Here is a 15409-nt window from a genome sequence, read left to right as displayed (position 1 = left end):
TTCTAATAATCTTCTGGTTTCTAAGCCAAGTCCCGCAATTTCATGGCAAAACTTCTGTTTTCCTTAAAGCCCCAGCTCCCAGAGTCCTGTGATTACAAAGAATCTCACCTCTCATTTAAAAGAAAAAGAATAGGTTTCTGTTCCTCATAATTACTTTTAAATGTAACCCCCTAAAGGCTTAGAAACCAGAAGAGTATAGTACTCTATGAGTGAGAACTGGAATTTCGTTTCTATTAGAAATTCTGCAATTTCAAAATTTATTTTCACTCCAAATTGGAATGAATTTTTTAAATTGAAATTTCTTGCAAAACAGCGTTTTTAAAGAATGGTTTAGGTCAATCAAAATGTTTCATCTGATAAAATCCAAATGTTTTCTCCTGATTTGGACTTTAAAAATTTAAAATGAAAAACTGAAATGTTCCATTCCACTCATGTTGACAAACTTTCAGTCAGAAAAAAATCCAAATGCAGCATTTCAATGGTATTAAAATGGAACATTTGACTGCAAAGCGGATGCAAGCGACATGCTCTCGTTCTGTCTGTGCTGGGGCAGTGGAAAGCACACGCAAGTCAAATGATGGGGGCTGGACTAGGCTGCATCTGTTCAGTCAGAGGAATCCATCCCTCAGTCTCGAACCTATTAATGACCAGTGGGATCTTCTTGTCCTTGGTATAGAAGAAGGGGAAAATTTCCTCCTTGAAAGAGGCAGTGAAGCTGTATAGATGGGCCAAGGACTCAGCATTGTAAAAGGCCACTTGCCCCTCCGTGTAGTCCAGATAAATCCCTACCTTGTGAAGCGTCTCGCAGTACACAAGGGCCAGGGAGATGTTGAGAGCCCAGTATTTGCCCATGTGCATCTCCACAGTCCAGAAGCCATGCTCAGGTGTGAGTCTGAGATGTCCCTTTCTCTTCACTGACTTCCTGGCCACCCCCACAGCCCAGCAGCCAGCATCCCACACCTCCATTTCCCAGTAATACCTCCCAAACGAGAACCCATCATTGGCCAGGATGCAAGGAGCTGTGTCGAATCTCTCGCGGTAGTTGGGCAGGTCCTTCCGCTCATCTCCAAGCTCAGGGTTGGCTGTTTTAGGATTCAGAGTCACCTCCACTGAAGAGAGAGAAAGAAAATGTGTGATTAGATAGATAGATAGATTAGATTAGATATAGATAAAGGGAGTGTGTGCAACTGGGCTGGGGAAAGAGAACAAATCAGGTCATTGCAAGGAGAGAAACATTACTTAGAGAAAATAGAAGATGTCCCTATCTACTCCCGCTAGATGTATATCACATACTGAGTTTTTCAGTTTTCTGAGTTGGGGAACTGGCTGGCTCAGGGGATGTGGGGAATGGGACATGGGCCCTTTCCTTTATAGGGGCTGCCAGCTCTGCACAGGTTCCAGGAAGAGGGGATGTGACATTATCTGATTAAAATATGACCATGTAGATCATTGTTGCTACCACTGATTGCAACAAATTTTATAAAGTATATCAAGTAAGGTGTCTATGGAAAGGTTATGATTTGCTGAATATGACTGTGCTATTTGTATGCATGCATCATTTTTGGATTTGAAGTGATGAGTATTGCCTCTATATCTGGATTTCAAATGTTTGCTCTGGGTAGCATCCACAAGGTATTTAGCCAGCACATTGTGACGGAACTATTCAAGTTGAATGGCCCATTAAAGAACACTTAACTCACAATGGAAGACACCTATCTACACCTAATGGACTTTCTTCCTATAACTAAGCGAAATCATGTGACTCCAAACACCATCTTGTCACCTGTAATTTTCCACAGTGAGAATGTGTTTCCCTTCACTTCAGAGAAGCTATAAAAGGCGCTGGAAACATCTCCATTTTGCCTCTTTCCTGCTCAAACCTCTGGACTATGGACTTATACTAATGAGAGCATTCTTACCAAAGGACTGAGGACCTTCCAATGATTTGGAAGCAACCAGAGACTTAACAAGCCAACAGTTTATTCCATCACTGCTACAAGCCTGAACCAAGAACTTTGCAATTATTGTATGTATTTGATTCCTTTAACCAATTTTAACTCTCATGTTTCTCTTTCTTTCTATAAATAAACCTTTAGATTTTAGATACTAAAGGATTGGCAACAGCCTGATTGTTGGGTAAGATCTGAGTTGTATATTGACTTGGGTGTGTAGCTGGTCCTTTGGGAACATTTTTTTTTGATGAAATTGGTTTTAAATAACCACTCATCATTAAGACTAAAGTTTGGGTATTGAATCCAGGACTGGAATGCCTAAGGAGACTGCTTTTCTGATTTCTTGTTAGCTCGTGTGGTGAGACAGAAATTTACTTTTGTTGCTAGTTTGGTATATCTTATGGGAGAATAACCACCACTTTTGGGATAAGGCTGCCCTATTGCTTAGCAATTTGTCCTGAATTTGGGTCAGTTGTGACCCACGGAGGCATGGTGACAGGGGCCTATGGGGCTCAGGGGGGTGGGGACACAGGGAGTTTCCCCTCCAGGGGCTGCTAGCTCTGATCTGAACCTAGAGTGGGGGCACTGGCTGACTTGGGGGTTGATGGGATACAGGACCTTTCCCCCGAGGTGTCAGTTCAGTGTGGCTGAGCTGGCAGTGGCTTGAAGCCATTCCCACTGACAGCTTTAGCGGCATGGGTGAGACAAGCAGATGGATAATAACACAAGAATGGCAATACTGGGTCAGACCAATGGTCCATCTAGCCCAGTATTCTGTCTTCTGACAGTGGCCAATGCCAGGTGCTGCAGAGGGATATGAACAGAACAGGAAATCATCAAGTGATCCATCCACTGTTGCCCATTCCTACCTTCTGGCACTCAGAAGCTAGGGACACTATCCCTGCTCATCCTGGCTAATAGCCATTGATGTACTTCTCCTCCATGAACTTATCTGGTTCTTTTTTGAACCCTGTTATAGTCTTGGTCTTGACAACATTCTCTGGCAAAGAGTTCCACAGGTTATGTGAAGTACTTCCTTATATTTGTTGTAAACCTGCTGCCTATTAATTTCATTGGGTAACCCCTGGTTCTTGTGTTGTGTGAAGGGGTAAATAACACTTCCTTATTCAATTTCTCCACACTAGTTTTTTTTTTTTTTTAACTCTATCATATCCCCCCTTAATGTGACTCAGTCCTTTTTTCTGGATCTGACTCTTAGTTCTTTTTCCATTGGGTCCCAGAGGCCAAACTATCCTGTAACTCTCCCACCCACCCTGAAGGTTGAACCAAGGTGGGACAGCATGACGGACGCTCACCCTGGCGCTGCCCATGCCCCACATGTTATGTGGACTAAGGCCTAGTCCCCAGGGCTGTGGATGAAGGGGCTTCTTCACACCATCCAGTTGACATTGGGAAAGTGATGTGATTGCTGGGGTACAGCATGCCATATGGATCCATTCCCCCGCATTTCCTTCCACAGAGCCCCTTGCTGGGGAAGCCTGTAGCCCTGTGATTCTTTTTAGGCCAGGTCCACAGTTGGTGCAAATCACCACAGCTAGCAACGCCCGGACAATTTACACCAGACCTGCAGGACCTAGCCCCACTTGCTGTCACGCGTAGGCCTAGCCACAGCAGCAAGAGGAAAAGGAATGGAATTTGCTCCTGCTTCACCTCTGTAACCCATTATCTGTATCCTCTGGACGCTGCTCAGCAGGGGTAGCCGGCAGTCACATGGCTCTGGTGACTGCAAGTGGGGCTTCGAGGGCTTCTCACTGCCAGACCTACAACCCACCAAGAGAGACATAGTTAGAGATCACTGAGCCACAGGACACTGGGAGTGTGGCCCCATCTCCTTCCTGGGACTGTAGGATAAAGCATACCAAGCCACTGGACTCCCATGGTTTCCTTTGGAACAATCATCATGAATGCTGCTATCCAGCCTGAATGGGCCTTTGCCCAGCCTCAGGCCTGGGCTACCCTACAAAGTTAGGATGGTATTAGCTGCCTTACATCAACCCATTTGTGCATGTGTCTACACTTAAATGTGTCCCTCACCGGCGTAAGCACCCCATTAAGCCAACACAGTAACACCAGCTTCCCAAGTGATGCTGATCTATGGTTGATGTATGTAGGCTGATGCAACAGAAATGTAGACATCGTGTTACCTATGTTCACCCTAAAGTCCTCTAGCAACCATCCCAGAATGCCTGATACCCACCACTCTGGTTGCAATGGTGAACTCCACTGGCCAGGGGTCACACAGGCCAGAAGCCCCCCATGACCTTTAAAGCCCCTGGAATTTTTGCAATGCCTTTTCTTGATTGTCCAGCTTGGTGAGCACACCTAGCAGCTCTCCATTGTTTTACGCAATTGCCCAGCTGACCACATGGTGACTACATGCTCCAGGCGTGTTCCGGTTTGGAGCAGATAGGAGCTATTGGATCTCCTGGGCCTGTGAGAAGAGGCTGTGCAGGCACAGCTACAGACCAGACATAGAAATGTGGACATCTATGAGCAGATTGCAAGGGGGACGCAGGAGAAGGGTATGACAGGGACCTGCAGCAGGACCATGTGAATGCTAAGAAGCTGCAACAGGCATATCAGGAGTTCCAAGGAGGCCAACAATTGATGCAGTTCCAAGCCACAGACATGATGCTTTTACAAAGAGCTGCATGCCATACTTGTTGATTCCACCAGCACCCCTCTCACCACCATGGATACCTCCAAGGAGCCCAAGTCACAGACCTCTGATGTGAAGAGCTAGGAGGAGGAGGAGGTGAACAAGAAAGAAGAGGAGGAGTATGGAGGACAAGTGACTGGGAGGACCACCTATTCTGTGAGCCAGGACCGGTTTGAGACTCCACCGCAGTCCAGTCAGTCCCCAGGTCAAGCATGACCTAACCTTGGATATAGTGATGGCACCCCCAAATTAGCAGGACACAGCTATAGAATTTTCATTAATTGATTCATACTAGAAGAGGTAGTGGTACAACAAAGAAAGCTGGAGTTGCTCTCTGCTTTTCATTTTCATTCTGTAGAATTAGGCAAGGAGGCCACATGGAGCATTTTGTTTATGAAACCAAGGATGTCCCTTGAATCCTCCCGAGAAATCTCAATGAAACGTCCATGGAGGTTTCTAGGGATGGCAGCCTAATTTCTGCTTCCATTGTAGAACACTTTCCCAAGTCAGTTGGTGATAACTTCGGCAGGCACCATTGCCACAAACTGGCTAGCAAAGTATGTACCTGGGTGACTTTGGGACAACAGCAGCAGCAGCAGCTGTGTTCCCTATGCCTTTGTTTCCCTAAGGAGTGAGATATCAGGTTAAACCACCACCACCACCTGCAGAAAATGGTGCCAGTAATCAATGCCACTGCTCTAATTTCATAATTTCATGCAACTGAGCAATTTCCTCCTCATTTCCATCACCCCGGTGGGTCATTCTTATGACGTCTGGTGCTGTGAGTGCGCTGTGCACAAGCACGCTGAAGCAGAAGTCTTAATAAGCTTGTCTTGTGTAACACTTTAGGGGAACAAGGGAAGGGGGCAGTTCTGAATGTTCTGTTTCCACTTTCCATTCCTACTGTACTGGCAATGGTACCTTTGTGTGTTTTATCTGCAGCTGCTGCCATTGTGGCCTTGAAGGGTTCCCCCTCCACATGGGTGGAACAATTGACCAGATAAGGAGGAGAAAAAGGAGGATGTGGGGGGATACATTCTGAGAGATTCTGCAAGCCGGTGCTGCACCAGACCTTGAAGAGAGGGCCTGCAGGGTGAACACTGCAGACTATATGGAGAAGGAAAAAGAGGACAGGAGAATCACCAGGACAAAATGGGGCTTCTTTGTCAAGAAACACATATGCTGTAGACTCTTGTGGAGCTCAAGGTCCAACAGTCCTGGGCTCGACTCCCACTGCAGTCTGTGGAGCACTGCAGCATAGCACCTCCCTAGAAGCCCCCTCAGCATTCCTCATAGCCAGCATGCCTGTTTCTACCACTCCACCCCAGGGAAAGCATGAACAACCAGAGCTGACCTGTGAAAGCCAGCGTTGATGTAGCTACAATGGACATCGGTGTTCCTTCTTCTGGTTTATTTATTAAGGCTCCCTAATTTTTTTAAGTTAAAATGTATTTACTGTTAAGTTTTTCAGATTGTGGGTTGGGAGCTGTTTTCATTCTTTTGTTTTGAAAGTGATTCACCTTTCCTAGTTTACTACACATGGTGTATAATGCCTGGTGGCAGGGAAAGTGGTGGTTTGTGCACTGCACCAGCAGGAATGTGCACAGGAATAAAAATTTGGCCTCTTTTGGAGGGGCACTTTCTGTGCCTCCCCTCACCGCCTGTGGCCAGAGGAGCTGAATCTCCCTTCCCTCCATGGCTAGAGGAACTGGCTCTCCCTGCCACGGCCTTGGGGCCGGTAGAGCTGGCTCTCCCTCCCCACCCTCCGCAGCCCCAGGGCCGGTGGAGCTTGCTTTCTCCCAGCAGCCAGAGGAGCTGGATCTCCCTCCATGGCCCCAGGGCTGGAGGAGCTTAATCTCCCAGCCCTGGCTCCAGAAGAGTTCTCTGCCCCCACAGATTGCAGGGGCCTGTGGCCCTGCTTGTCCCCCATTGTGCACACCCCTGCAATCCAGTAGATCAGTGCAGTCATCATAAATATACAGCAAGCACCCCACTGTTAACAGCTGCACTGGCAGTAAGATGTGCCCAGATATGCAGCAAGCACCACAGAGTTCCTAATAGGCCCCCAAACTGCAGTGCCAGGTTAAGCACAGTCCACCACAGCACATTACCGTGGCTCACTGTTAAAGTGTCCTTTCAAAGCCTCCCCAAGCCGTATAGAGCCTCACTGAGCTTGTCTGATAGCCCTTGTGTCTGGCTGTTCAAACTCAGCAAACAGCCCCTCCACCCCTGCAGCAACATTTCCCCCTTTGTTTCCCAGATATTATGCAGGACACAACAGGCAACTATAACCATTGGGATATTTTTGCACTGAGATCCACTCTGTTGAGTAAATAATACCAGCACTCTTCAATCTACCATAGCACATTCACCTGTCATTCTGCACCTGTTGATCCAGTAGCTGAATCTTTCCTTGGTGCTGTCGAGGTGACCTACGTACAGCTTCATGAATCAGGGAAGCAAGGGCTAGGCTGGGACCCCAGGATCACGACTGGCACTTGAACATCACCAACAGTAATCTGCTGATCAGGAAAGAAGGTCTCTGCTTGTAGCTTTCTAAACAGTCCTGTGCTCTTAAGATATGAGTGTTAAGCACTTTCCATGACCAGCCAACACTGATGTAGGTGAAGCATACCTGGTGATCCACCAGCACTTGCATGACCACAGAAAAGTAGCCCTTTCTATTGGTGTACTCTGTGGAAAGGTGATCTGAGGGCAAAATAGGGTCCATTGCTCCACTGCAGTTTAGGAACCCCTTAGCTGCAAATCCATCCACTAAATCCTGCCTGTTGCCAAGAGTCACAGTCCAGCATAGCAGGAGATGATTAATGGCCCCACACATTTGAATGACAGTGGCCCCTGCAGTGGATTTTCCCCACTCCAAAATGACTTTTCACCGACCAGTAGCAAATCGGCTTTACAAGTTTCCACAGTACGATTGCCACTCATTTCTCCATTGTCAGTGCAGCTCTCAGTTTGGTGTCTGTGCTGGAGGGCTGTGCCAAGCTCAGCACACAGATCCAGAAGTGTGGCCTGGCTGTGACACTCTGTACCTCAAAATAGCACCATGGAACCTCCATATTCTCCACTGTGATATGATGATATGCTTTGTACAATGCAAGCCTTGTGAGGTATCAGTTAGAAAGTCTTGATTTGTTCAACATTAATATCCTGTTGGGATGTATGTACTATCATTGTATGTGAAGTGTGACGGGGCAAGGCCAGATGGCTATGGAAGAGTAGTCCTTTTGGGATCCGGGAAGTGGGTGGGCGAAGCCCGTCCACTGCTAAAGGATCCCCCGCAGCCTAGAAGGGGGATCCACAGGACCTAGATTCCAAATAATTCCGGGGGACAACTAATGAAATAACATGGACAGGAGTGTGGTCAAAGGGTCAAACGAAGGGAACCAGACGGGGACACCGAGCAGTTACTCCCCAACGGGGCCCTTGGTACAGCCCCGTGGCCCACCGAGATGGGCAGACAGGGTGCGGACCCCCGACGGGGCTTCTGATGGGTTGGCCCGAATGCTGGGGTGATAGGGGGCAGCGGAGGGAGGCTACCAGCCCCTGGTGGGTCAGGACGGCTAAACACAAAGGCTGCTCCCTGGGGGTCATCGATTGGAAAAGGGAAGGAGACAGCCCCAGGGGCGGCAATAACATCTCAGGAGGTGGACGGGATAGGGACAGGGGCAGGCCTCTCCCATGCCCGGCAGTGTCCCTGCCACACCCTCCTCCACAGGCCCCGCTAGATTGCAAGCAGTGGGGGCGGGGCTCTCCCGCTCGTCTGGGCATAGTTGGGGAGGAGCCCCTTGGGCCTGAGCGGGAGCAATGGTGGACTGGGAAGGAGGAGGGGTGGTTTCGGGCACCGGGCAGCCAGGGGCGCCGGTGATGATGGGGCTGGTGCACTGCCGGGGCTCGGGCGTCCCGGATGCCCCTCCTTGCCGGGCCAAGGGGCAGTCCCTCCGGACGTGCCCCATTGCCCATCAGAGGAAGCACCAGGCCTCCCCCATGGAATAATGCACCGGTAATGGGCCCCTGGTAGGGGACTAGGAAGAACCCCTCCAGCGCCTCTCCGTCACGCGCCACCAGCGGCAGTTGAAGCTGCACTTGCCAGCGGAACGAGAGGACATGACGGAGGGCGGGGTCTTTGCAGCCCAACGGGAGAGGGCTGATGACAGAGATGGGTTTCCCCAAGGTAGAGAGGGCGGGTAACAGGGTGGCATTGGGAAGAATGGGAGGGACGGAGGTCAGGACCAGGCGGATGCCCAGGTCCTCTAGCGGTTCTAAGGGGACAAACACGCCCCCTACTGCCAGGCCCTTCTCCACCGCCTCCTGGGCAGCGGCCTCCGATGTTAAGAAGAAGACGACCTTGCCATACATTTTGGAGGCCGCCACAATAGCCGTGGGCACCACCACCCTCGCCAACGCCCGCACATAGGTCTCCACGTGGGGCGAGGCGGGCACCAGGAGGCAACGGATGCCATGCTTCCTGGTCATGGTGGGAAAGGGGTCCCGGCTGCTATAGATAGTAGTGGAGACGGTGGGCAGGAGAGATGATGTAGCGGCAGGCGGGGGGGCTGCCGCCACCTGGGCGTACGCCCTGGGGGCCGGGACACCCGCAGAGCTGGTGGAGGGAACAGCGGGGAAGGACCCCCAGCCTGTGGTGGGGCCTGGGCATTGGGGGCAGCCTCTGCCATGACCAAACTCTGGCGCACCGAGCGGGACTCCGCCATCTGCACACGGAGCTGGGGGTTGTGTAGCAGGGGCTCCGCGAGGAGTTTCCAGGTCCGGAGGAGGTCCTGGTAGAAGACCGGCAGCCCGGAGAGGTCTCGCGGAAGACCTCTCGGATGGAGATAAAGGAGATGCCGTTCGTATCGGAGCCCTCGGAAGTGGCGCAGGAAGGCGTGCGCCAGTATGCTCCACGCCGGACTACCTGCACCATAAAGGAGCCTCTGCAGGGTCTGGAGGCGGAAGACATAGACCTGAGTGACCAGACATTTTAGGCCCTGCCCTTCCTCCTCCAGAGATAGATGAAGAACCCCTGCAGGGACACAGCGCAATCCTGACCAAAAGAACTCCAGAATCGATGTCCGGAGGTTGGCCAGGAAACCCGGGGCCGGGACCAGGGTGTTGAGCCGGTACCAGAGCATGGACAGCACTAGTTGATTAAGCACTAGCGCTCTCCCTCAAAAGGAGAAGCGCCGGAGTAGTCCTGTCCATTTCCGGAGCCGCTCTATCACCCCGCCCTCTAAATTCTGCCAGTTCTCCGGCGGAGAGGGATGCGTGGCAGAAAGGTAAACGCCCAGATAGAGCAGCGGACCGTGCTCCACCGGATGGCCTGAAGCGCGGGTGGGAGGGAGCTCGCCTGCCGCCAGTCCCCTACCACCAAGCCAGAGCTCTTGACCCAGTTGACCCGCGCGGAGGAGGCTGCTGAATAGATGGCCTGGCAAGCCTCCACCCGCACCAAGTCGCCCGGGTCCTGGACCATGAGGAGCACGTCATCAGCGTACGCCGACAGGACCAGCCGCAGCTCCAGCTCCCGCATCGCCAACCCTGTCAACCTCCTTCGGAGGAGAAAGAGGAAGGGCTTGATCACCAGAGCGTACAGCTGGCCTGAGAGGAGGCACCCCTGCCGTACTCCTCGCCCGAAGCTGACCGGTTCGGTCAGGGTCCAGTTGAGCCTTACCAGACACTCTGCGGAAGCGTACAGCACCCGGAGAAAATTCACAAACCTGGGTCCGAATCCAAACGCCTGCAGAGTGCTCAGTTGATACCCGTGATCCACCCTGTCGAACGCCTTCTCCTGATCTAAGGACAGGAGGACGAACGACAGACCATCCCTACACCCAAGTTCCAATAGGTCCCGGACCAGATATAGGTTGTCAAAGATGCTGTGGCCCGGGACGGTGTAGGTCTGGTCTGGGTGGACCACGTCCGCCAGCACGGGCCCTAGCCTCAGGGAGATGGCTTTTGCCACGATTTTGTAGTCCGTGCTGAGGAGCGAGACGGGATGCCAATTTCATAAATCGCGGAAGTCCCCCTTCTTCGGCAATAAGGCGAGCACGGCTCGCCTGCATGAAAGAGGGAGGACCCCGCTCTGCAAAGACTCGGCCCAGATGGTGACTAGGTCTGGACCCAGGACGTCCCAGAACACGCGGTAGAACTCCACGGTCAGCCCGTCCATGCCCGGAGATTTATTGGTGGGAATGCAACGGAGGGCTTCCGAGAACTCGGCCAGAGTGAGAGGCAGCTCTAGCCGGTCTCGGTCGCCCACGCTGACCGTCGGGAGCTCCTCCCAAAGCACCCTGCAAGCATTAGGATCGGTCGGATCTGGGGAGAAAAGGCTTGCGTAGAAGGCTCTCGCCCTCTCGCACATCTCCACCGGATCCGTGAGGGGGGTGCCATCTTCTGCCAGTAGGCAGATGATATGTTTCTCAGCCCCGCTCTTTTTCTCTAGGGCATAGAAGAAGCGGGAGCCGCAATCCCGAAAGAGACGGATGCGGGATCGAACAAAGGCACCCAGGGCCCGATGGTCCTTGAGGGTCCGGAGCTCCTCCCGCTTCTCCCGGCACGCTCTGCAGAGGGGTGGATCCTCAGGGCTGGCAGCCAGACGCCTCTCCAGCTCTAAGACCTCCCGTTCCAACTGCTCTATCGCCACATCCCTCCATCGGCTGGCGCCCCGGGTGTAGTCACGGCAGAAGAGCCGGGCGCGCACCTTCCCTAAGTCCCACCACCGCCGCACCGAGGGAAAGGCACGCCGCTGCCCTCGCCAGGCCAGCCAGAACTCCCGGAAGGATGCCACGAAGCCCGCATCCTCCAGCAAGCTGTTGTTAAAATGCCAATAGGCCGGCCCCGGCCTCTCCGCGCAGAGGGAGGCTGTCACGGTGGCTATGTGATGGTCAGAAAATGGGGCCGGCCGGATGGTGGAGGAGAGGGCTCGTGAAAGATGAAAGCGTGATAAATAAATGCGGTCCAACCGGGAGTGGCGCAACCGATGGGCCTCCACCCGGACAAAGGGGAACGTGGAAGTGTCATCCGGGTGGTGGTCGCGCCAGACGTCCACTAGGGAGTGGTGTTCGACTATCTCCTGGAGGACGGCGACGGCGGCCGGGCTCTGCTCGGTCCCCGAGCGGTCCCGTTCCTCAAGGGTGATGTTAAAGTCCCCTCCCAGGACCAGGCACTCCTGAGGATCCAAGGTGCCGAGGAAGGCGGATGCCTGCTGATAGAATTGCAGCCGCTCCAGGCTTGCTGCTGGGGCATAGATGTTGACGAGGTTGACTACCAGCCCCTCCATGCGGACCCGGAGGTGCAGCAGGCGACCCGGCACAGCCTCGGCGACCCCCAGCACCTCGGGCCGTAGGTCGGTGGAGAACAGGGTCGCCACTCCAGCCGTACGAACTGTGAGGTGGCTAAAGTAGACCCTGCCCCCCCAGTCCAGCCGCCAGCTATCTTCGGTGGTCGGATCCGTATGGGTCTCCTGCAGGAAAACCAAAGAGTACCTCCCCTCTCGAAGGAAGAAGAGCACCTGGGACCTGCGGAGACCCATCCTACAGCTGCGGGTGTTCAATGTTGCGATGGTAAAAGGTGCCATGAGGAGGGCTGGGGGGGATCCTTGCCGGCAGGGATGCACGTGGCTCCCGGCGGGCCGCGCAGCAGTCTGTGACCCACCCCGTAGGTGAGTAAGGAGTGGCAGACCCGCTGGTAGGCCGCAGCACCCTGCCTCCCGGTCCTTTTACCCTCCCCCATGAGGGCCCTTGCGGCCCGGAGAATTTGATTAAAGTCCCCCCATCGCTGGAGGGCAAGCTGGACTTTGTTGCGGGAGCCACGGACGTCTTCTAGGAACTCCCGCAACTCCTCTTGCAGCGCATGGGGGGCTGGGGTTATGGTCTGGTTACTCCCCGACAGGGCCCTTGGTACAGCCCCGTAGCCCAGCAAGACGGGCAGACAGGGTGCGGACCCCCGACGGGGCTCCTGATGGGTTGACCTGAATGCTGGGGCGATAGGGGGCGGTGGAGGGAGGATAGCAGCCCCTGGTGGGTCGGGACGGGTAAACACAAAGGCCACTCCCTGGGAGTCATCTGTTGGAAAGGGGAAGGAGACAGTCCCAGGGTTGGCAATAATATCTCAGGAGGTGGGCGGGATAAGGGCAGGGGCAGGGGTAGAGTTGAGAGTCTGGGTGGGGAGAGGGCTCTCACTGATGCCGGGCGCAAGCTCTCTGGTGGATTTGGCAGCCACAGCATCAGGAGGTGGACTTTCTTCTGTAGGGTCCTCTCCCAGGAGGGAGGTCGAATGCTCCTCACCAGCGAGGGATGCCCCTGGTGGCTCAGATTCGAGCCGCGTGGCACTGGCTGTCGCCTCAACTGGCTCGGCGGCTCTCAACGGGGTGCCCTCTGCAGCCGGGTTGATGGAGGAGTCCAGGGGCTCCTTGGAGGTGGGAGCAGAAGCAACGGTTAGGGGGAGGGAACATGGGGAAAGGGGGGCTGGAGTGAAGTCGCCCAGATTGAGGCCCGCTGGCATAGGGTCGTCCTCCCCCTGCGTGACCGGAGTCAGACCCAGGGCCTCGATCGCCTCATATATAGATGGGAAATTGTTTTCCGCTACCCCGGGATTCTCCCCGCCGGCACCTGACGCGACGATTGCTTCGGGGCACACTGGGGTTTCAGATGGTGCCTCGGGGGTCTTGGAGGGGAAGGACTCCCGTGGTGGGGAGATACTGCCTTCCAGTGCTGCCACGTCTTCCCCAGCCGGCTCTGGTGGATGGAACACACCCGTGGGTAGAGCGGAAGGCTCGGCATCGGTGCCCCCTTCCTGGTCTTCCGGGGGGGGCCTCCGCATCAGATGGGAGGAGCGGAGCTTGAGCTTTCCGCTTGCCCCGCTTCCCCTGGACTAGGGCCCAGCCCTCCATGGCATCATCCAGGGGCTGGCTAGCAGGGGTTGTGTCAGGGGGCAGAGGCGATGGCTCAGGGACTCGAGGGGGTAACGGTGGGGCAGCACAAGAGAGGGAAGATTCCCCTTGGGGCGGGCCCTCTCCCATGCTTGGCGGTGTCCCTGCCACACCCTCCTCCACAGGCCCCGCCAGATTGCAAACAGCGGGGGTGGGGTTCTCCCGCTCGTCTGGGCATAGTTGGGGAGGTGCTCCTTGGACCTGAGCGGGAACAATGGTGGACTAGGAAGGAGGAGGGGCGGTTTCGGGCGCCGGGCAGCCAGCGGTGTCGGCGATGACGGGGCCGGTTCCCTGCCGGGGCTCGGGGGTCCCGGATGCCCCTCCTTGCTGGGCCAGGGGCAGTCCCTCTGGATGTGCCCCATCGCCCAGCAGAGGTAGCACCGGGCCTCCCCCGTGGAGTAATGCACCTGGTAACGGGACCCCTGGTAGGGGACTATGAAGGACCCCTCCAGCGCCTCTCCGTCACGCACCGCTGATGGCAGTTGAAGCTGCACTTGCCGGCGGAACGAGAGGACGTGATGGAGGGCGGGGTCTTTGCAGCCCAACGGGAGAGGGCTGATGACAGAGATGGGCTTCCCCAAGGTAGAAAGGGCGGGTAACAGGGTGGCATTGGGAAGAAAGGGAGGGACGGAGGTCAGGACCAGGCGGACGCCTAGGTCCTCTAGTGGCTCTAGGGGGACAAAAACGCCCCCTACTGCCAGGCCCTTCTCCACAGCCTCCTGGGTGGCGGCCTCCGATGTTAAGAAGAAGATGACCTTGCCATACATTTTGGAGGCCGCCACAATGGCCGTGGGCCCCACCACCCTCGCCAACGCCCGCACATAGGTCTCCACGTGGGGCGAGGCGGGCACCAGGAGGCAACGAACGCCATGCTTCCTGGTCATGGTGGAAAAGGGGCCCCGACCGCTATAGATGGTAGCGGAGGCGGTGGGCTGGAGAAATGACGTAGCAGCAGGCGCGGGGGCTGCCGCCACCTGGGCGCATGCTCTGGGGGCCGGGGGAGGGACACCTGCAGAGCTGGTGGAGGGAACAGCGGGGAGGGGCGCCCCAACTGGAGATGGGGCTGGGGCATTGGGGGCAGCCCCTGCCATGGAGGGCCTGGTCTTTTTAGCGGAGCCCTTCCCCTTCTTCTTGCCCTGGCCCTTCCTGTCAGCTGGGGGGACTCCCCCCGAGTCTGAGGGGGTGATAGACGTGGCAGCAGTGGCGGTCACCCCGGTGCCCATCGCTGCTGGTGCCCCAGCGGGGGCGGTGGCAGATGGTTCGGCAGCGGAGGTAGAAGCTTGGGGGGGGGGTGACGGAAGGGTAGGCGGGGGAGGGGGAGCTCGGGCTGCTGGAGGAGCCCCACCCATCTCATCCCCCTCCATCATGAGCAGGGAGGGAAGGGGAGACACCAGAAGGAGGAGGGAAAAGGGGAAAACAGGTCGACCACTCCTCCCTGCTAGGCTGCAGGCAGGGGAGGAGGGCGCCAAAAGGGGTGGGTTGGACGGGGGGCAATCAGGGGTTGGGGTCAGTCACCGACACAAGGTGGATTTCCGGCTCCTCTTGGTGCACTAGGGTAATGGGGGATACAACAACATTGGGGGTGCAGTGAAGAGGGTTGCAACTAAAATGGGGAATTGCACAAGCACATGGGAGGGGGCATGGGTACACGGAGCGAGGGGCTAAGCGGTCTGGAGGTACAACAGGGAAACCAAGGGGCTAGCTTCAGAGGCTGGGGCGGGGCAAACAAACAAAGGCTGCAGAAGGAAATGGGCGGGGCAGGCAAACAAACTGAAGCTTGTAAGGGGGGCTGGAGCAAAAGAGGAGGCAAAGCAAGTGGCAAATGGGGCATGT

General features: G+C 55.0%; 1 protein-coding gene across 1 annotated transcript; it reads right to left on the bottom strand.

Moving 5' to 3' along the window:
• Window positions 1-307: 307 nt before the first annotated feature.
• On the bottom strand, window positions 308-3841 carry LOC119843018 (E3 ubiquitin-protein ligase TRIM7-like). The gene is made up of 2 exons (XM_038371908.2): window positions 3624-3841; window positions 308-1109 (listed from the first exon to the last, which is right to left on the bottom strand). Exons 1-2 carry the CDS (start codon window positions 3754-3756, stop codon window positions 571-573), a joined length of 672 nt encoding a protein of 223 aa, XP_038227836.2. The 5' UTR covers window positions 3757-3841; the 3' UTR covers window positions 308-570.
• Between the last annotated feature and the right edge of the window lie 11568 nt (window positions 3842-15409).

Source organism: Dermochelys coriacea, chromosome 14 (assembly GCF_009764565.3).
Source record: "Dermochelys coriacea isolate rDerCor1 chromosome 14, rDerCor1.pri.v4, whole genome shotgun sequence".
Classification (NCBI taxonomy): Eukaryota; Metazoa; Chordata; order Testudines; family Dermochelyidae; genus Dermochelys; species Dermochelys coriacea.
The sequence above is the reverse complement of the archived record's forward strand: the minus strand, read 5'-3'. Positions and strand labels throughout refer to the sequence as shown.